The sequence below is a fragment of the Cyrtonyx montezumae genome, unplaced genomic scaffold (genome assembly GCF_038088225.1).
Source record: "Cyrtonyx montezumae isolate F1298 unplaced genomic scaffold, pur_monq_1.0 scaffold_0, whole genome shotgun sequence".
NCBI classification, from domain to species: Eukaryota; Metazoa; Chordata; class Aves; order Galliformes; family Odontophoridae; genus Cyrtonyx; species Cyrtonyx montezumae.
In genome coordinates, this window is record NW_027071824.1 from 21,400,383 (window position 1) to 21,423,812 (window position 23,430).

The following is a 23,430-nucleotide window of genomic DNA, read 5'->3' on the forward strand; positions in this document are numbered from 1 at the left end:
TGGATGAAGAATACGTACTGTTTTGTTATCCCTCATTAACATCTCCCCCCTTTTATTTAGTTTTTCCAGCTATTATGTTATTCCTTTATTAGTTCTGTTTCTCTAACAAACCACTATCCTTTATTTCTGAGTTATCTACATTTTCCTAAACCTTCACAAGAAGCATGTCTGTGAAGAACATAGATGTATTAAGCTGTCAAGTGTTCTTCCCCCCCTTAAACTCCAGTCTGTAGTATGCATGTTTCCAATGCTACCTTATTGCATTATAATTTCATACATAAATGTTAATTATGCTGATAAATTGTGGGTGTTTTACCTCCAGAAATCTATTAGTTGCATTCTTATTTATCTTGGCAACCTGAAGTGATTTCTTAAACATCTTGATTCACAATAAATCAAGTAGAAAATATTCAGTGTTCTTTGCTGGAATCTAAGTTGCTGTGGCTGCTACCATCTCAAGCATCTGTTACTTATAGCACATCTTTACGCTTGATACTTTGACTGGCTTACTGCGTAATGAACTGCAACCAGAAGATTTGTTTTTTTAGACTCATTTGTAGCGTTTTGAGCAACCACAAAAAGCTTTAACCTTCTTTCACACTGAAACTTCCCCATGCTTTTTCTATATTCTGCTTTCTTTACCCAGTTAGAGCACGATTGTGTAACATTCTGCATGCTTCCAGCTATTGTTCCTTTTCCTTATTTCTCTTAAATAAGAGCGGATGACAATAGAGTTGAGCTTGATTCTTGGATTCAGGACCTGGCTGCACACCTACCTGTGCAACCTGGTCTAGGGAGCCTACTTTGGAAGGGGGTTGGGCTAAATGATCTCTAGAGGTCCCTTCCAGCCCCTATGACTCTGTGATAAGATACTTGAATCCCAAAGTGCTATCCAATGCTTATCAGTATTAAAATATTCAAGTCAGTCTCAATGTTGATCTTGTGTTAGTGCGTGAATAGTTTTCCCTAAGATTTTTACCAAAATTATTGTAGCTATGCTCTAAATGAGATAGAAGCCAGATCACTAGCACTTGTTTTAAGGAGACCTTGATCTGATGTTTCTTTAAATAAATCGAAATTGCAATAAATATAATCTCAAAAATTTATATCATTTTTTTTTGCCTGTTTTCCCTGTTAGTAATAACTTATGTGGCTTTTACATCATCCAAAGATTTTTGGAATGCTGACTTCCTTTGTCAAATTCAAAGTGAGCTTTCTGTCACTTTACGCTCCTTACAGCCAGAGCTTGTGCTGTAATGCTTTTCATATGTAATTCTGGAATTAGTTTTCCAGAGCTTGGTTGCTCAATCTTCACAGTCTTGCTGTTTAAGTCCATAAATTGCTCAAGTGGCCTTTACAGAAATTCAGAAAATTCTTGAAGAACCTGAAGTTCCCGAGTATTGTGAAATCTATCTTTTATTTTTCCTAATAGGATGCAGCACAGATGCCAAGCAACCTGAGGAGCAGTCTGCAGCTGCAAGTGAAGAACTTTATCCTTTCTGTAGGGAGCCGAGTTATTTTGAAATTCCTACAAAAGAATTCCAGCAAACTTCACAGGTAGCAGAGAATGCTATTCATGAAATTCCAACAAAAGACACCCAAAGTTCCCATGCAGCAAGTGCGGGACATGCTTCCTTTACCATTGAGTTTGATGACAACACACCAGGGAAAGTAACAATCAAAGATCACGTGACAAAATTCACATCTGAGCAGCGCCACAAATCAAAGAAGCCTTCTTCCTCCAGTGGTCAGGACCTGCCCGGGCTTCAGACTGTGATGATGGCCGCAGAGAGCAAAGTAGCAGATTGGCTAGCACAGAACAATCCTCCTAGAATGATATGGGAACCAACAGAGGAGGATTCCAAAAGTATTAAGAGTGATGTTCCAGTCTACTTGAAGAGACTGAAAGGTAACGTGAGTAATTCTAGCTATGCTTATTTCTGAGGACAGCCGTTCTTAAGCTTCCAGTCAGGGCTTCCAGTCAGGGGATCCCTGAGCCCTTGCAGAGTTTAGTGACAATTACAGATACTCCGCAGGAGCACAAGGATCTGTGCTTGGGAAATCTTATTGCACCACTAAGTATTAAAAAGATAATAGTAAACCAAATCATAAATCATCTTACAGTAAGTGTACTAATTGGGGATGTTCATGATTTTGAAGGGAACAAGAGAAAAGCCATGCCTTTAGTCAAAGTTTATACATTTCACTTTTTCCTATGTATTACTTTAAAAAGCTGAGTCGCTTTATAGAATTGAAGTACAAGGTATTCAAAAGTACTCTGAGAAAATCACTTGGTGTCGAAAAAGTAAATCATAAAGTTATTCTGATGATACTGATATCGTATGATGAAGTTAGGCTTGAGTCTGGAATCTGAAATAAACCAAGAATTTCTATTTTTCTGCTATGCTTTCAGAATATTGTATTTATATGAATGCCATTAGATGAAGTTGTGGTTGGCTACGCATGTTCATTGACTTCAGACAATGCCAGAAATGATTAAATGTTGTGTGAAAAGTGTACTTTCTTCTGGATTCAAATTACCACAATGCAGTAGAAACAAATTTTCATTTTCAGAGAGAGGGATTCTCCTGATATTCAACTTCTAGAAAGAAAGTTATAAATACATTTTTCAAGTTACTTTCTCTTATTTTCTGTTTTTACTTTCAGAAGGATAACTGCTACCAAAACTTTCTTAATTCTGCAATATTATCACTTCTGTCTCTTAAACTAGCTGGGATTTTGTACTATGAGTTTTATCGTACTGATCTAAAGTCTGCATATTAGGGCTGGCCCTTCCAAAATAAGCTAAAAAATATTTTCAAAACAGAATTCTATGAGTACAGTAACATTAAGATAATAGCATAGAGATTCTTCTAGGGGGTATCACAGAGCATTCTTTGATCTTTATGGTATTATACTGTATTTGATAGATAGGTACAATATTGTTTACGAGGCCTTAGTCTTTTTATGGCAGCAGAACCTCCTGGATGTTTGATACGTTTTATTTTGTTTAGGAAGGTGTAAGGTACAGGTTGCATTTGGTGATAGTGCATATCTGAATTTTCTAATCTTTGGAAATCTCTTCATATTCTTGCTCTTTACTTCCACTTTGTCAAAAAGGGATAAAATATATCTAGCTTTGAAAGTTTGAATTAAAAAATGTAGTGGAAAATTCTTTTTTTCCTCAAGTTTTTCCTACAGGACCTTCTACTGAATTCATACTGCAGGAATTGGTGTAAGACTTCCACAGTGGTGTTGATGTGTATTGTTAATGTATGGATGCATCTGACCCATCACATCATTTTCTTAGTTGCTATACAAATAAGTGACAAAGGGAGGTTTCTGCCAAAGAAATGCAGTAGAGATTTCAGCTTTCTATTCAGTACTCTTGGCCTGCTACTTAAGCTTTCCCAACATGCAATTATCGTTTAAATTAGGAGTAGCTGAGTGTTCAAATTATGCAAGTAGGAAAACCTACCAAAGCTATCCAATTCAGAAGAAAAAAAACATTTGTATGTTCTGTGTATACATTAGTAAGTCTCAATCCAAAAGAATTTAAAGAATTTAAAACTGCTTCTTTACAGAAGCTGCAGTAAAACTTTGTGTATGATTAACTAGTCTACAGCTGAAGTTGCTCAAAGTTAAATGTGACGTGTTGTGTATGAGTACCCAGTCTTTCATTCATTTTTCAGGCATCATTGCTAAGTGTATTTAAATATACATGCGTATATGATTTATGAAATACATAGTCCTTATTCACAGATCACAAAGTAGTTTGATGAATGAATAATTAATAACAGCCATTTTACATACATGTGTCAGATGTTGTGAGAAATGAATGATACAGTAATTCATTGTACTTCTTGGAAAGAATAATGAAGAATTAATTTAAAACTTCAGTAGCTTTTTCTCATGATAAACTGTTGTTGTAATTGTGTAAGGAAAAGACAATCTAACAGTATAAACTGTGACTTGGCAGGTATTGCCATCTACCAGTAGGATTTTCCTAGGGTTTTCTTTTTCCTTTTAAACCAGCTGAGAACTCTTTGTTAGTCGTTTGTATCAGTTGGCTGTGTAACAAAGTTAATATAACTGGGAGACAACTTGTTTCCATACCACCTTACAGCTAGTAAAATACTGCCTTTTGTAAATCACTGAGAAGCATTTGCAGATTAAAATATTGATGAGAAGGAGAATTCATATGTACTGATATTATTGTTCAATTTATGCATAAGCAGCAGCTGCACAAGATTTGCAGAAGGGTTTGATTCTACACAGAAAATGAATTTGAAATTCTTTCTTAGTATGCCAGTTTCTTTTGTATATGCTGAGTTTGTTTTTTTGTTGTTGTTTTTGTGTAGTTTCGTAGTGCTATATCTTGTTTTGCTTTGATTGTAGGGAATAAGCATGATGACGGTACACAGAGTGATTCAGAAAATGCTGGTGCCCACCGGCATTACAGCAAGCGGGCAGCACTTGAAGAGCACTTGAGGCACCACCATGCGGAGCTGAAAAAGTCACACCAGAAAGTCCATTCCACAGAAAAGCAACAGGAGCAAGTTGGTGTGAATCAGACTGCTTTTATGATTGAATTTTTTGATGAGGACCATCCTCGAAAGAGACGTTCTTACTCTTTTTCTCAGAATGTAGGAGCTCTTTCCTCAGAATCTCCATCTCCAACACCTCACATGCGAGCTGAAAGAGCAAAGCCTACATCAGGAGAGAAAACAGTCTCTTCATGTGGTAGTTCATCGCATCACAGAGCAGCACACAGCGTTCATGCGAAACTTTTAAAACAAAAATCAGAAGATCCCTCAGCTGCATTACCTGTCTTACAAGCTGCATTGTTAAGGAGTTCAGGAAGCCTGGGCCATAGGCCTAGTCAGAACCAGGAAATGGACAAAAAGTTGAAAAGCCAACATATTTCTGCTGCTACTGAGAAGGACAATGAGGATGACCAGAGTGACAAAGGTACTTACACTATTGAGTTGGAAAATCCCAATTCTGAAGAAATGGAAGCCCGTAAAATGATCGACAAGGTGAGAAACTTAGAAGTGTTTGTGGATGCTAAACTGGTGCATGTTATGTGGGCAACTGTCTACCTGTTCAATTCTGCTTACTTAAAGCTGTTGCAGTAATGTAAGTTTACCAGCCATTATATAAGGATTGTATACATCATATCATAAAAGAATCAGGCACTTGACTAAAAATTATTCCTATGTGATACTGATGTTTTCTTACTTTCCTTGTTTTCGCGTGTTTTCAAAAGGTTAAATATTGACAAAATACTAAGGTTACAACATTAAATGAGCTGTCATTTTTTTTAGAAGTGCCATCTGTCACGTGGTAACAAAACGTAATGGAATATTGGTGGGAAGGCTCAGCCTCTACTGCCATACCACCAACATTCACCTCTGATGTGAGACAGCATCATAAAATAGGTGGCGCTACTTTTGGAGCAACTCTTATGTTATACATATAATGTATACTATATGGAGAATAAATATCAAAACCAGTCTATCACAGGTGGAAAATTGATATGGTTTAAGGGCTTTTATTGTTTGATTTTTGATTGCTTTATTATTATTTTTTCTTAAGCCAGTTTCATTTAATGATGATTCTGAATGGAAGTAATCATCAATAGTCCCACTGTACAGGTAGTGGAAAATGGTTTTAATTAGCAAGCAGCTGAGATGTCAGCTGTTACTCACTTTAGCTGTCTTCTCTCTTCTGCCTATCAACTAATCAGAATGCTATCTTCCAAATATACCTGTGCTCTCAAAGTTGAGCTGGACATTTCACAAACAGATTGAACTCATGCATTTACAGTCCATGTCATTTTACTGAAAATCCTTTAAAACATATTACTAAAACTTGTGACTGATTTTTGTTTAATGTAAATTTCTGTTGTTGCTATTTCTTTCAAATTATGTTTTCTTTTCTAGAGTATGAATAAATAGTGCCAGTATTAGTGGCATGGAAATGAGTTACACATTCTTCTGTTCTATTAATAGCTTCCCTGTGTTTTTATTTTTAGATGTGTCTCTATAATGTCCTCTGTTAACTTTACAAAATACAAATTCAAAGCAAGGTCACTTCCTTCCTCACAAACTCAGGTGTTCTTTTAACTTGTTCTCTCCAGTATATTTTATTTCTTAATGTTCTTTGGAAACAGACACCACTTGATAAAGAAGCAAGCTCTATTGTTATTTCAAGTCCTTTGATTGGTCAATGATACTTTTACATTCAAGTGTTCAAGTGTCACTTAAGTTCATACAAGAATATGAATTTCTTTATTAGAGAAAGACACTTAGAAAATTAAATTAATGCTAGTTAATAATGTGGACGAAAGTTATATTTGAATAACAAATGTTGACTATGAAGCCTTTTTAATATTGATATTGAAAGCTTCTTCATCAATACATTAAGGTGGAGAGCAGCTCTCTTACATCCTACCACCTTGAACGTAACGCTATTCTCTCCTGGAATAACTTTGGACAGCTAAGTCTCTTTCTAACAGGAAATATGGTTGCAGCTAACAGCTTAACATAAAAAGAAATTTAAGATATTGATTTTATTTAAAACATGTTTTCAGTATTCTTTTAATGCATAAAATAAATAAGTTCTGCACAGTCATAGGATTTGTTTAATATTTTCATCCAGTTTTGCCCCCTGAATAGAGTTAATGCTTTCTTATGTGAACAAGAGGCAACTGCCCAATATTTTTCTCTAAATTGTAAAATATGTATGTTTTACAATTTGAAAAAAAACCCAAAACTGATTTGTGAAGAAATATCTAATGTATCAGATAACAAATGTTTCTGAGCACAGAAAAGGTGAGTCTCTCAGTGGATAAAGAATTAAGAATGACGTTTCTGCTGTTTATCATCCTATTTGTTAGCAGAAAGACTGCAAGTTATCAGGGCAGTGAGTTTCCTTTTCTCAGTAAATCACAATATAATATTAAATTTTAATAAGTGAGTGCAAATATTTCTGGAAGTATTTGCAATGCTAAGTATTTTCATGCAGAATTGCAATAAATCAGGTGTGACTCAGTGGATTTTGTGCAGGCTCTTCGGGGCTTTTGGGGATGTAGAGAGAGTATTTTATATTTCTGTGGGTTTGGGTTTTCTAGGAGTTAAGTATAGCAGAGCTGCACTTCTTTGCACATCTGGGAAGAGATTTAGTAGAATAAAGGTTACGTGTCTATTTTTCATTCGTCAGCTTTGCTAATCAAGGAATCTGGAATCCTTTTGCAAATTGTGCATATGGAAACATTGGCTTTGGATAAAACTTTCTTTTGTCATCAAAATGACTACTTCTGTTATTTTATATACTTGATTATAAACCACAGGTAGAATATATGTAGAGTATTGTTGACTCAATCGTGTGATTCTTTTTCCTCTTTATAAATCTGGAATAACTGTAATAGTTTTGGAAGTGATGCAGAGCTGGGGTTGATAGAGATACTAGGTTTTCCATGTTCATTTTCTACATCTTTCACCTTTCTGTTTATGATAATACGTTCCAATTTTTTTGTTTCTTTCCCGCTATACATGTAAATGGCCATTACAATAAATTCAATTTCCTTGTTCATTTTGCTCTTGGGGTTTGTCTGCTCATACTCTATTAAAGAGTTGTGTTCTTCAAGGACTGCTCTGTGTTTCTCCTTGCTGAGCTATGACTTCTTAATGAGAGTCTTTACTGGCTTTGTGTTGCAAGCAGAAATAAAACTACTTAATATCAGATCATTTTAACATGCAAGGTGACTTTGGAGGTCAGTTGTAGACAAATAGCCCGAGGTATCATTATCTGCAGTAACTTCTCAAAAGATACATTTTAAACAGCTTAAGTTTTTGACTGCATAGTTTTTTATAGGTAATTTTTGTTGTTGTGACCTTTAAGTGTGCAGAAAACTTGCTTACTGGATCTTGTCTAGTCTGTTGTAGACTTTAAAACTATATAGATAATCTTGTAGGTACTTTGAAAGTACCTGCAGTACTTCCATTGTATTAGGCATAAAGTAACTGCTAAATGGAAAATTGTGGACTGGCAAGTTTCAGAGTAGTGTTATGTTAATTATTTTGAAAGACTGACCAAATCGTAAGTAGGTGTTTCATTATTTGGCAATGTTTCTAATGTATCAGTCTAGCTCTGTGTGTAGACTAATTGAGATATTTTCCACCACTGGCAAGTAGTTTGCAGTGCACAGTAGGGATTGGTTCAAAACGTGGATCTATATACAGGTAAAAATATATATTCTTAGGACCCTACAGATATACTAAGAACTGTGTCTTCTGATCTGTATTATTAAAACTGTATTCATCCAAAAATGTTAATTTACAGTGTAAATGGAACAGGGAAGGGGGGAAATGTTTTGCCTTGCAATATGTAGTATACGTATGATATGTATTCTTTGTCAATAGCATAAATGACAAACTATGTGGAAAGAAGCAAAGGACAGGAAGTAAGTTAGGAGCAAAAAGAATTCTGATGCTTAAGAGACTGCTGAGGAACTGAGACAGATGTATCTATTAGAAAATGGCTTTCTGATTATCTGCCTTTCCATACTCTGAATTTAATTGCTTTTATCATTGCTTCAGTGATTTTTTTTTTTCCAGAAAGAATACATTTTAGCTCTACTTAGTGTCTTGGTTGTGGAGTGCCTGTATTTCATGAATACAGTGTTGAAAAAATAAATAATTAAAAAAAAGCTAAAAAAAAATGAAAAAGATGAAAACCACCAGTAGAACATTTGAAGCCTATCAAATCATCTGAGCATGCCTATTTTAGTAGGAATGCAGAATGTTTGTAACTTCTTTTCTTTCAACAGTGAGGGAGGATGAGAGGAGTCTTACAGTCCCTAAATTTATCATTTCCTTTTGAATTTGAAATTCTGAAGAGGATAAGTTTTTCATTTAAACAAGTAAAAAATATTCATGTATGTAGACAGGTAACTGGCTTTTGGTAAGAGGAAGTTATTAAGCTTTTAGCGCATTGATCTTTATTTGCCTGTGTAGCTTTTTTATATCAGTGTGCTTTGTGTTCTGGATTTCAGTATATAGTTAAAATGCCATAAACAGCTTCTGTGAAAATCCTCAGGAATTCGTGAGAAATTCCCTGCACAGGACACAGTCTGTTTGGCTGCCATAGCTCAGCTAAGTGCCAAGAACAAAGATAAATTATTAAAGTTGCGCATCTCAGAAGCAACTTGGTAAAATGCAGTTCGTGCATTAGCTAAATGCAAGATGAAAATAGGCATTATACTCTGGCTCACCAAATTTCAAGAGGGAAAGGAAAGTGTTTTTGTGTCTATTTTTTTCCAATTACCAGAAAGTTTGATTTCTGACAACCAGCTTACTGCATATTTTGAATATCCAGGCTAACTTCTTTGGAAGAATTATGAGGAGCTCAGTCTGAACACTCAGAGCTCAGCATTGCCAGGTTGATCTGCTGTGCAGATCCAGTGCCTCCTTGCCCTCTCTTTGAAATTTTATCTTCTTATTAGTCAAGCATCCTCATAGTTTTAGCTTATTCAGACTTTTTTGTTCTTGCATAGCCTAACGAAACAGCCTCTTTGTCCGGTTTGCATTTCTAAATTAATGTCTCTTCCCTCTTTTTTTTTCTTTGTTGGTTTGACTGCATCACTTCATGACTCAGTTTTTGAAATTTGCTTGTTTGATTTCTCTTCCAGTCAAACATATTCATCGTCTTGGTTTCCCTGAAAAAGTTAAGAAACAATTGCTATTATAGTTCACTTTCTCTTAATTTTTCAGTGACAAATATTACTTCAGAATTAATTGCTTGTTCCTTGACTATTTTGCCATGATCCTATCTTGAATATTCTGTTATAGCCCTGTATCCCTTGTCTGCCTTCCTCTTGAATTCACTTTGCCCTTTTGGCCATTCATCTTTGAATTCCTTTTTATACACCTTTGTCTGGAGGCTTTTTTCTGGTCCTTGTGTACAGATTTCTTTCATTGAATTTAATAGCATTTAAATGATTGTCTTGTCGAATACCTCTCCAAAACATGACTTTAGCTGTTAGGGTCAGATCTAAAAGAAGAGGATTTTTTCTATTACTTCTTGTTCACAAATGTCAACAGGGATGGATGGGTTCCTAGTTACAGCTCTTTAAATTGCAACTATAACACTGATTATTTATTTGTTCTTTTTCTGTTTTCTTAATAATAGTATGAATTACTAAATATCCTTTATCTTGGTATTAAAGCAATAAAACTGCAGTGCAAGACTTTAGAAACTCAGACTTTTAAAACTAGGTAAATAAAATGTATGCTCCTAATTTGCATTAGTGCTCTTCAGAATGTCTTTTAATGCTTTGCATAGTAAGTACCTATGCAGAATACTGGAATCCCTGTTCTAATTTGCTATAAAACTGAGTGAACATCGAAAGAGTCTCAAAAAGGACCTTTTCTTCACTGATATCTGTATCTTCAGTAATGATTTGGATGGTGAAATGTAAGAGTGGACACTAAGTACTGAGTAATTACAGTATCCTAGAGCTGCGAGGTGATCTTCATTAACTGAAAATAAGTATCTTGAAATTAAAAAGTAATTATAATGTCCTAACATAAGAAATTCTGAAAAGTACTTAGTGGGACAGAACTGGAAAGGTATCATATAAAACTGGGGAAAAAAGACTCTTCCTCAAGTAGTTAAAAGTGTAGATAAAGCACATTAGGAAAATGTAAAGTGCTTTTTTATTTAGCTTCCCCATTTTCTGTATTTTGATACAGAAAATTGTTTCCTTCAATGTTCCTGTTTAATTTCTAGATTCTCAAGTATCAGTAAAGAAGTTTTGAAGAACAGTTGCTTTTGTTCCTTAAACCTAAGCTCATTTTATTGACCTATAGTGTAGTTATCTATTGTATGTAACATTGACTCATCTACTGAGGGATGTAGAGTGAAGATGACCCAACAACTGACCACTAAAAATACTTGTGTTAAAGCTCTGCTTCAGCTATTGTGACAAGCAGGTATGCTCTGAGGCATGGGCTGCTTTCACAGGAAGATGTGCGCAGCTTGCCAGGAGAGATTACTGTTCTTTCTCCAAAATTACTCCTTGTAAAATAGGGCAAAGCGTGTGTTCAGAGTTGGTTCTGTAACTCAAGCTATCTCCAAAAATGCACTAGTGCTCCTTGGGTGGGCTGTGTCTTGGTTATTTTGTGTTGCACAGGTTTTGTTACTTTTTTTTAGTTTTGGATAAGGATTTTTTTAGGTGACTATTTTATGTTGATAAAGTTAGTCTTAAGTTATCTCAGCAACAGTTTTCCAATATTATAATTGGTGGCATTTATTAATATCTACAGCAAGATCCATTTACTTTGCCATCATTTAATTTGCATGTTACCCTCATGCTTGTCAGACTGAGTTTGTGCTCCAACAAGTAACACCATGATGCTTTGGGACTTGGTGTGTTTTTAGCCTGTTGATTTGTTTTACTGGGGATAATACAGCATGCAAATGGAGTATCACAGGGATGTCTCTGAAGGATTTACCATTTATTGCTTTGAGATGTAGAAGCATGTCACAAGAACTCCTTTTTTTCCTGCTAATTTAGAAGACTTCCTCATATGCTAACCATGTAATTAGCAATTCTGCAGCTCAGAGGTTATAATCAGAGTTCCCTTTGGGCTTTCTTGTTACTGAATGACTTTGAGGTAGAAGTCTGACCAGAGATATTAAGGTAATAACTAGAATCACTGTTGTCAAAGATTGTAGGATCTCGTAAGCTGGAATGGACCACAGGAAGTTTCTATTCCAACCCTTGCTCAAAGCAGGCTCATCTCAGAAGTTAAATGGGGTTGTCCAGCACTGTTATTTGTTTGGGTCTTGGAAACCCTCTAAGGACGGTCTGGTCAACCTTGGGTGTCCTCAGGCTGAAAAAGCTTTTCCTTTATATGCCATCTGAATCTCTCTTGTTTCTAATTGTGTGTGTTATCCCTTGTCTTCCTAACAATGACAGCAAGGTAGTTTTTGGCAGAAGCATTCAGGCTATCCTGAGGCTGTTTCTGTTGTGAGGGCATATTCTCGTTATTTGGTAGACAGCATAAGTGGATTGGTTAATCCTGAAGTGCTCATTTTCTGATGTGTCTGAGATGTTCCAAATTTTGTCGAACGTTAAGCAAGAATTATCTTTTTGCATAGCTGTCATATTTAAAGTCTTAAGTATCTATTAATGACATCTGGATTGAAAGGGATATTTTATAATGCAGTTCTGAAATTCAGTCTTTGGGTTAGATTGCTCTTCCCAAGAAGTGCTTTGAGGTAGTATAGCAATGCAGCGTTGACAATGCAGGTGCTTGTGCATGCAGGTGTTCCTAGAAGTTAAATATAAGTGCAAATTATTAATTTAATTATTAATTTATTGAAGAAGGCACTTTCCCCTTGCTTTCTAAATGATAATGTTGCCAAATATTTGCTGCATCTCTTCGAGCCTGTGGTATCCCTTCTATATTTGCAGAGAAAGCATTCAAAGTAGTATTAAGTAAATCTGTTTCTTGGATCTTATTGTAGCAAGTATTGTCTTTCACAGAAAAAATAATCAGATTTGCTTTTAAAGCAATTTCAGTAATGGAAGGAGAATGACAAAATTTATTTAAAGGAAGCACAAAGACTGGAAGAGGTAATGCTGGAAGAAATAAGACGTTTGTGGTACAAATAAAGAAATTTGACATAGTAAATATGCCACCAGCTAATATTAAGAAATGTACAGACTGCAATTTAATCGTGTAGTCCTGATTCCTTTAGCTATGGAAGTGTGAATTCATGTTTTCCTTCAGATGTCTGAATGAATTTCATTAAATTTAAAAGAAAGTGTAAAACTCTAGTCAATAGAAGTATAGTAAATAAGGAGAACATTGTTTCAGAATATGTTCAAAGAAGGGAGGCACTAAATGATAACTTGATCTTTACTAGTGTTAAAAATTGTGATGTTACAAATCAAAAATAGATCATTAAAGGAGAATCTTATATTCTGTTACATTTTTTCTGAGGAAATAAATATTTATAGAATACTCTTAAGCAACTCATGTAAAAGAATACCTAGACGTGATTTGTATTGCAAATCTAGGGTGTATTAGAAAATGAATGACTGGGTGCAGTTAATTATTTTTGTTCTGCTTCTCAAGCATTAACAAACATTATGGTTTGTGGCCATCTAGTGGTGAATCTTTTTTAAATACACTAATGTCTTGCAGAATTTTGACTCAACCTCTGGCTCTACTGTCCAAAAATGTAATAATTCCCTGTAGCTCTTTCTGTTTTGAACATGCCTTTTTTTACAGGAGAATAACATTTGTGAAAGTAATATCCATTTTCTTCCTTTTCTTCATCTCTAACACGAAACAGTTTTTGATGTTAGAGATTCATTAAAGCAGCTAGCTTTAAAGTAAATTTTTTAAATGGTAGATTTTCAAGATGCAAAATATTCTTTTAAGTGTCTTTGAAGTACGCATAAATTCTGAAAGCCATCAGTATTCCTTAATATCTTTTGACTCACAAGAAATTTGATGGACATTGTACTGGCTGTCTTGCTTAACTCCTTTCACGAAATTGCCTTGGTGGAAGTTAAAACATACCTAGGATTTTCTATTATTTTTCTCTATGAGCAACGTTTTTAAATGTTGTGGGAAATTATTTCTCACAAGTGGTACAATTGCTGTAAGCATCAGTAGGAAACAGTAGAGCAGAAACACGGCAAGGCACATATTGAGCATGATAATTCTGCATGGTTTGTGAGATCTGGTTAACTTCGGATGTCTGCTATATTCCTGAGAAATGAAAAACTGAGATTTTGTTTGTATTTAGTAATCCAATGAGAGTGTTAGTGGCAAATATGAGCATTTAGATTTGTTTTGATCTAGCAGGTGACAAAATCCCGAAAATATTGTAGTTTTTAGTTCCTGATTTGTCATTGACTGAGAAATGGGCTTGAGATGGATTCTGCAGTCATTTTGACTTCACCATTTGTTTCTTTCATTGGCGTCGTTTTTCATTGCTGACCTTTCCAGTTAGCAGTTCCTTGAATTTTCAGTGTTGCCATACACTTCTGCTCTTTCTTTTTTAAATTGCAGTAGATATTTCTTCTGTTTAATCTGCAGATTTCACCAGGATGTCAGATAAGCAAAAATACTTGAACTCACTATCCAGCATGCCACCATCCATCCATTAACATTGAACATCATATCAGGATGGTCTTGAGTTAATGTGTGTAATGGTTTGTTTCATTTTCAGGTATTTGGAGTGGATGACAGCCAGGATTATAATAGGCCTGTAATCAACGAGAACCAGAAAGATTTAGTAAAAGATTGGGCTATAAATTCTACTACAGTAGTGCTGGAAGAAAAAAGACCACTGAGTACAACTGGATTTCTTGACACAGAGGTAGAATTTAATTTTTGATGGTCTTCCTTTTTCTTCCAATAAGACAGAGCACTAATAGTTGACCAACAAGTATTAAACGGCAAGCAAAGCCTTTCCTAGAAAACAATGGCTCAGAATTATAAGTTTATTTTTCTTAGTTCTTTATTGTATCACTGAAATTTCTATGTCTCAATTTCCCAAGTTAAATTGGGAAGGTATTAAAATTCAGAAAGAAGATATATGCATTCAATGAGAGATTAAAAGCCAGACAAGAAAAAAATGATGGATGAATGGAAAAGTACATTTCAAATTTTTTTGGTAACAAAGCTGGAGGTTTTTGCATTCAAGGTTTCAGTTCTCAAGTGAGATGCTACTGGTGAGAAGTCACATGTTATTTACTTCAGAAGAAGTATAATTTAATCCGTTGATGAATGATTAGGTAAAGGGAAGTGTTTTTTCTTTTATATGACTCATACACACGAGTCATATGCAATATACACGAGCTACATGTTAATAGTATTGTATATCGAAAGCCTGGTAGACATTCTGATGTGATGGCGGGTGGATAAGCTCTAACCTGAAATGTGTTAGAACAGACTCAAACTGGAACAGAATTAATCTGACGACAAAGCACACCTCATTTATTCCACAGACTGTGTCAAACTGGTACTGAACTTCAAGGAATTTTTCTGGAATATATCAAGAGCTTTAAGTATGAGTGTCTGCCTGCCATGTAAATACCCTGTTTTTGCTATCTAGGCTTATGCTTTCCATTGAAAAAATGTACTTCGTAGTTTTTGTATTTGAGCTACTGTGCAATCCTGATACACTAAATATGTAACTCTGTCTGGATTAGGTTCTTTGGGTAGTTTTTCTAAGGTTAATGCTTCAAGTAAATTTATCATATTTACATTTCTGTTGTTGTTTTTTTGGTTTTGTTTTTATTTTTTGTAAACAACAGAAGAATATATGCTTAATTTTATGACCGTAATCGAGATTTCCACATATCATACTTAACAAATTACAGGGATTTATTTCAGAGGACTTCTGCAATAAGAGGATGAGTTTAAGAATTCTTCTGACAATGACATACAGAAGCTTGCTTTGAATTAGCTTGAAATAACAAAAAAGGTCACTTTTTGTTTGCTGAATAAATGACCCTCCTTCATGTAGGAGGAGGAGTGGGCTTTGTGGTATAAACTTAATTTACAGGATTATTATGAGGCGTCATAGGGAAAAAATGTAAATTGTTTTGTATGTAAAGGAGACCAAGTCATGTACATGTAACATAAATCAGTGTAGTAAGGGATGAGGACTAATGATAATTGGGGAAAAAAGCATACCAGAGGAAAAAAAACAATAAGAGTTGGTCAATATACACATGGAAGAAAAATACAAGTGAATTCAGAAGTTAATTTGTAGTATAATAACAGGGCAACATCAGGAACTTAACAGTTCAGCTGGAGAGAAGTCTGCAATATGTAAAATCTTTTTTTTTTTTTTTTACCTAAACAAACTGTTAAGTACATGAACACCATATTCTCATCGTATGTGAGCTTTTCTGCTTGCACTTTTTGGAAAACTTACTGCATTACTGAGCTGCAGGTCATAAGTGAATAAACCTTAATGAAGGTAGTTGTTAAACAGTCAGGTGACCTTGGGATAGCTCAGTTTTCTAGGTTTGTTTTGTTTGTTCTTCATGGTTGCACCTATATATATATATCTACATATAAAAGAAACAGATGAAATCAGAAGGTGTTTGACATAGGAAAAGAGATTTCATTTCTGGAAGATGGAAATGTTATCTTGGGAAATTAATAGATTTTATAAAAAAAATTAGGGGTTAACAGTTTTGTTCTGAGCTTAAATATGTTAACTTTTCGGGGCAGGTTATAAATAGCTTGCTTTGATAGAGTAGAATTCACTTTTCTTATAAAGGAAGTCTGACTTTTTCCTTTGATGTGACAGGCTTTGATACTCTAAAGTGGTGTACATCAGGAGAATAGATAAAATGCAGAGTAAATGTCTTAGCACAATTGTGTTGAGCCTGCATGCCTTCTCAACTATTATGGATTAAACAGTAAAAACACAAATATTTAAATATTTTAGGTAAATTAATTTAATTTTCTATATTATAAGCTGCAATTTGTCAATCCATGTAAGTGAAATTTAAGAAGGTAAATGATGGAGAACAAAGAGAAGTTTTGTTGTTGATATATTTTCTGATTACATGAGCTCATTTAATAAAAATACTGCCTTTTTTGGGCAATCATATATCCACCTGGCTTCCATTTAATTTTTGGTGACCAATGCCATATATTAAACATAGTTATTAAATCGTGGATATGATTTATCGGCATTGTTTTTGATTTTCTTGTTAAGGGCTTGTCTCTTTAATTTTCTTCTTACGGTGTCATCAGTTCTTTTGGCTACAGTGTAACTTCTTGTGAACAACCATTTCAGTCTTTGTCATTAAAAATAAATAATAGTGTTGATATTGTGAACACTAAAGAACTTCATTCATGTAAATATTTGCTGAATCGCTCCTTAAAACTGGAGAACGACCATGTGTATTTAGAGGCTTTTTCCTTTTGTTTGTCTATTCTAATTGCACTAATTTCATGTCCTTCTGTAGAGAAATAAGCGACTATAAAGCTTGACATTTTTTTTGTTTGAACTTAGAAGCTATGATCAAACATAGGATGGTTATGTTAAGTGTCTTATGTCTGTGAAAAGGAAAGCACAGGACGATGCATTCGCAGTAGAAATGGGAATTGTTGGCACTGTGATGGGAGATAGCAGTGAATCTCCAGAACGCTGACGAGAGATTTGTTACCATTCTTGTTTAGGAAAGGAGAATTCAAAGCTGGAGAAGGAACCAAGAGACTTACTCAGATTATTAAGAGAATAGAGATTTACCTTATCAGAATAGATTGATACAATTCATATACTTCAGATACATGGTAGCTGATATAGATATGCGATTGCTGGATTTTGCTGTAAGTAGAATAAATGCAGCAGAAGGAAAAACAGAGCTATTTCAGATGCATATCAGTCTTGTCACATGAAAAAAAAAAAGTGAAAACACTGTCTATAAGCATAAAAACTTGGGGGAAAAAAATCACCAGTAATGGAGGAATATGGTTTAGAGAGGAGAAGGGCTAGAAGATTTTCAAGATGGCTCTGAAATGTATGAGAAGATGGCATAGTCAGATGTTTAGAATGTGAGATGACTGAAATATGTATCTATAAAGACTACTTTGGCTTCTATTTACTGAAATGTTTTTAAAATCATTATTATACTCTGAAATGCCATGTGATAGGGATGCTTCTAGGTGTCATATGCATGCACTGTCTTTTTTCAGATACGCAAACAAGCTCTGAATCTTTAGGCTGAATTATACATCTACAGAAATCTATGGGTATTTTTTCTGTGGATGTATCACTCAGATTTAGTTTGAATATGTAATAAAGGAAATCAGATTCAACACAAAGTTAAAATGTTGGTACTTCTTATGTCAGGCTGGCTTTTCTGAAAGGCTGGGAAATTCTTCTTGGTGTTCAAGGGAAGATCACATTTGGATATGTTGGATTATATTATTGAGCTAGAAATTGCATTTAATTAAATATATTTTTTGCTTTAATTAGGGATTAAAATATAATTTTTTTTAACTACTACTAAAATGAGCTTCATAGCTTTGTTGTTCATGCTTGTATTTAATAGAACATTGGCAAAACACATTTGCGTCCACTGCTTTTTTTTTTCAACAGTGTTATTAATTTGCCATTTACCATTAGTTTGCAAAATCTTTACTGGAAAGTGCAATTCAGATTACTGATCATTTATTAGAAGTCATATCAGTGGAATTGCTTGGATGATATTCAAAGCATTAGGGTTTTCTGTAGCAAAGATAAGTAGGACTACTATTATATCTGCTTTAGGCTGTAATTATTTTAGTAATGGTGAATATTTGAGTAGAGAGAAACAACAAAAATAATTTAGAGATTTAAAGGAAAAAAGTATCAGCAGTAGCAGTGCTTTTTGTAGTCAGTGCAAAATGCTGCATGTTTTTGCATGGTTTTATTAAGTGATTGTTTCTGGCGCTCTTCCTTACTTCATGTTCAGAAATGCCCATAAATAACTGCAACATTGAATTGCATTACTTTAGCATTGTTAGTTTTGAATCTTTTAACATTTTTACTCTAAGAAATGAATTCAGAATGTGGATGTTTCTGTAGTAGTTCACAGAAATAATTTGAAGCATCTCTGGCATAATACGTTCATAACAATCTGAAATAGATTCATGATGCTTTTGTTTGCATTAATTAAAGTCACCCATAAGATTAGGAGGCATTCAGGAATTCAGATCTTCTTAATTACCTAAGTAACTTTTAATTTAAAAGAAGTTCTTGTACATTAGATGACACCTTTTCAGCATTCTATTTTTGCTGAATAAATTTCATAAAATTTATACAGTTTGTTCCTGATCAAAGATTAGAATCCCGGAGTGCCCGATAAAAATTAAGCAGAAATCTACTTTTTTAATATTAGTGTCAAGCAGAGCTTCAGGTAACCTCTGAAATAATTGCTTCACATTCTTTTTAGAAGCAAGTTATGCATATCTTCATGTTCTACCCATCTCTTCTGTTGATCTTGAACTGTGATTTCTGATTCGACTTGCCTACAGTTATGTAACTCCCTTGGAGCTGTAGGCAGGTTGAGTCTCATAGATTAGACTGTCTAAACTATAAAAAGTTTCAAGCCTTCAGTACTGTACCACTCATGTTTGCAGGTATACATATGTCTGTCTGTAGCTGTCAGCTGTCTTTGGAGGAACAAGAGAAACTGTAATATGTTGGGTAAAACAATAATATGGCATATAAGCATATCAAATCTAACATATCAAATCTGTTTCTGGAAAATAAATGTTTATCGTACTATAAGAATACAGAATATGAAGTTGTTTTGAATTTTATATTTTTATTCATTTAAAAACTTGTCAGTTTCAAGAGGCTTTCCTATTGGGAAAGCAAGTGAATTTTCTTTTAAGGTTAGCTGAAGAAAAAAATACAAATCAGATACTGATTGCACTGACTACCCTGTTACTCATTAGGGTAGTGTAAGACTGTCCTTTTGTCGTTGTCTTCCTCTCCCATCTTTCAATCATTACAGCGTTATTTCCATAATGAAATAAGTACAATGTATCTGTACAAGAGTTATTCTAAACTGGTAAAGTGTAACCCGTGTTTCTTCTTGAAGCTCTTTCTTGCCCACACATCAACCTACAGTGTTTTTCTCCTGCTGTGCTAGAAGCGCTCGTGTATTCTAATGTATTTTCTGATTTTTAAAAGTTCATTGCATGAGGAAATGCTGCTTATTCTATACCGATTTTGCAACTGTATATCTAGTCATTTATGTTGCCATTCTAGAAATGATAAATCTAAAATTTGTTGAAGTAAACTCCTTTTTCAATTTCCTCCTGGAAGATAGTGTCTGACATTTCTATTCCGGGAAAACTTGGAATGAGAACATGATTCTTTCAAACAGTTTTCATTTTTCTACTTTTTATCTTCCTTAGGAAGGTTCCACTGCCCCTGGAGGTAAACGTTGGGTATCACAGTGGGCTAGTTTGGCTGCCAATCACACATGTCACGACCAAGATGATGTCAGATTGGAGTCACCTGTTCCTGCTCAATTAGAAAATGGTAATAAAACTGTTTTTGTTCTTATATCTTCTGATGAAGAAACCTCGTCAAGGGCAAAAAGAATGATCGTGTGCATAAATAACAGTATAGAAGTTGCTTAAGACCTTATTTTCGTTTGATATTCTGACATGTCTTTGGAAAGAAGCAACATAAAAACTAGGTCATTGGTAGTGTTTTCTGACATGGCAGAAGAATGCCAGAATTAAACTGAATGTTAGTAAAACAAACAAAAGAAGTGTAACTTAAAAGAAACATACACTTGAATGCAGTTTGGGTTCATCTGTATAGTTTGTTTCTTTCTTTGCAGCTTGCTCAGTACTGCCTCAAGTCCCAAATGGGATTTTAAAGGATTGGCTATTAAACCATCCGACCTGAGATTCATTATTCAGTTGTTTTTCTGCTGAAAAGTGAAAATACTGAAAATTTCTGATACTGGAAACAAAGAAAATATACTGTCTCCTGTAAAGAACAACTGTTAAATTTTCTTAACTATTAACTATTCACATCTGTGTTTTTAAAAAGTTTGTTTATTAAGATCTACACTCTTGACTGTGAAGGAGTTGCTTGCTTTACTTATCTTCAGTTGTTTTCTTCCACTCAGTTTCAGTCCAGAAATGTTGATGCAACAGAACAATCTAGTGTACTTTTACTGAAGCTTTTTACATATTGATGTAGAAGGTAGCACATCTGGCAAAGTAGTTCCTTAACTCATTATTCATAGAAGAAAATTAATATAACTCTTTGTTGCAAAATTGACTACACAGGGATGTCATTTTCATGCTTTTCATATTCAGAACATGATATGCTGTTTAGAAATTAAGAAGTAACCAATTAACAGTCTTCAGAGTTTTGTTTCTGTCCTGCAATTCCAGCATTTCCAACGGTCTGTGGGACACCTTGACCCAGTACTGTGACAATTGAGGCAGGGGACCCACAGGCCCACACCCTGGGGAAGGGGAAAAGGGAAAAAGGAGAAGGGAGATGGGCCTAAGAACAAAACAGCGGCAATGATCTGAGGAGGAAAGCTAATTTACTTAATACGATATCAGAAAGGAAAATAACACAATATAATACAAATATAATTGGAATTGAGGCAAATGGATCAAATAAAATGAGCAAGAGAGAGCGTCCGATAAACCGAAGGCCTTACGCTAATGCTGAAGGCGGACGGCAGCGAGCACCCACTGCTGAGTCCATCCCAAAGGAAAGAGAGTGTCCCATGACTGCAGACAGTTTTTATTTTTCCCTCTGGGCAGAAATACATAAAATGCAAAGCATCGCAAAGTCCTCTGGGGAATGTAGTAGTTCTTCTCTTCTGAGACAGGCATATCCATAACTATTGATGATCCACGGAGCTGGAGCGTTAACTCTTCAACTCCCAACACACCATGTGATGTCATGATGTGGAATATCAACAACACAACAAAAACCACAAAACCATGACACTCTTATTCCAGTTGACTTTGAAATTCACAACAAAGATTAAAGATATTTAATATGGGAAAAAATGTGTTTTAAAAGTAGAAATACTTTTCTGTGTACTTCACTTCAGAAGACATGCTACACCTACAGTACTTGTCCCATAACCTTACGCTAGATATTGATGAGTAGAATTAATTGTCTTTCTAATAGCTTTTTTTTTCCATGAAGTTACATTCAGAAGAGTGATAGGTGTTCTCTACGTTTGCTTTTGTTGTAGCTGTTGGTTTTCTTCTGATTCCCAAGAATCCTTGTCTGTTAAAATTTCAGAGCCAGCTACATCTTTGTCCTTTAAGTTAGAAGATTGCATTTTCAAAACGAGAAAATTAAGTCCTCACTGCTTTCAGAATGGAATCTTGTAATTCTTTCCTTGCTTAGGCCAGAGACTTGGTCTCAGCCCTCTACCCAGCAGGCAGGCCTTCTGCAGAGCAAACTTAGTTTTGCCTATTGTTCAGTTTTCTGGGTTTGTTGGTTGTGGGGATTTTTACTGGGGGAGGAGGAAGCAGGGGGAGAGGGGCTATTTGGTTAGTTTGTTCCTCACTATTCACACTCCTCGAGTCCTCAAACAAGTGTAAAAGCATAGCAGCAGAGAGTTCTCAAAAACATTTATCAAGTCTACATTACGAAAGTAATTTATGATAATATTTAAAATAAAAACAATTTAAAAAGTTTAAAAAGCAATATCATATCCGTATTTTTCTGTCCCAGTTATCAGCTTCTTGGTTCAAGGGTTATGTGAACTGAACCTCTGTTTGAGCTGCTCTATCTTGAATCCCATAGTGGTTTTTTTTCTTTGAAATTCTATTTGACCTGGGACATCTTAATTTAGTTGTAGCTAATGTACACCTTTCTTAAGTGGATTTGTTGCAGATTTATTTTGCTGCCTTTTGATTTTAGGTAACACTGATAAAATGGATTTGGATACTTTGTGTTCTTTGTATAGACCTTTATCCATGCAGTTTATTCTATATTAAAAGACAAAAATGAAAATAAATTTTTGTACTGAAATTGTGTTAATATCTTGAATACTATATTTAAAAAAAAGTGAAACTGAAACATTACTTGGAACCTCAGCAATACTAAGCAGGTATTCTGTATTGTTGAATAACTGAAGCTGTATTCTGGCTTGTATTCAGCAGATAAGTGTGTGTCTATATATATAGTTTGAACTTTGCATATCTTGTTCCTTAGGATGTCAAATATGTAAGGAGATGGAAAAGATGGAAATCGGGAAAATTAAATAATTCAATGCATCATGTACAGAATTTAATTCCCATTATTCTGTGTATTGCTTGGGAGCATCAAACAAACATATACAAAGTACTTAAAAATACAGCCCTTGGAGTGATGAGACTGATTATTTGGATGGTTAACTAGCAAACTTGAGGATATGTTGGGGTTTTTGGATTAAATTTTACATTTTAGGTGGAACACTAGCCAGAATCTTTGAAGCAATGAATACTTCTTTTGCCAGTGTAAGACCTTTGGTTTAAGTGAACTAACAACTGTGCACCTATACTACAAGAATTCTAAAATACTTAAAATTCAAGAAGCATTCAAGGACCTAAGATGTGATGAAAACAGAATTTATTATGTATGTCTGAAGAACATTTCACAAAGTCTGCTTTCTTGGTTTAGGTGCCTGCATTTTCTTCACAAATGTTAGAATTTAAACTTCCAGTGATGTGCGTATTGCCATTGACAAAGCTGAGTAACTCCACACCTCTCTTCTACTACAGACTTTTAGATACATCAAGAAGAAATCTGCATGCCTAAGAATCTGTAAAGGATTTGAGCTTGTAGGCATGTCTGAAATAAGTCAGTCTTCTCAAATACAAATTATGTTGATTTTTGTTGAAC

General features: G+C 34.7%; 1 protein-coding gene across 4 annotated transcripts in view; it reads left to right on the forward strand.

Annotated features, from left to right (window-relative positions):
* The window catches only part of CEP170 (centrosomal protein 170), an 89,677-nt gene that overhangs the window by 38,507 nt on the left and 27,740 nt on the right, over positions 1 to 23,430 (forward strand). For 3 of the 4 annotated variants that reach the window (XM_065729693.1, XM_065729703.1, XM_065729713.1), the window contains exons 8-11: positions 1,433 to 1,909; positions 4,399 to 5,039; positions 14,257 to 14,406; positions 19,965 to 20,091. In XM_065729693.1, coding sequence (XP_065585765.1) covers positions 1,433 to 1,909; positions 4,399 to 5,039; positions 14,257 to 14,406; positions 19,965 to 20,091 — 1,395 coding nt within the window. The remainder of the gene's footprint in view (positions 1 to 1,432; positions 1,910 to 4,398; positions 5,040 to 14,256; positions 14,407 to 19,964; positions 20,092 to 23,430) is intronic. The other variant, XM_065729720.1, reaches the window with a different exon arrangement.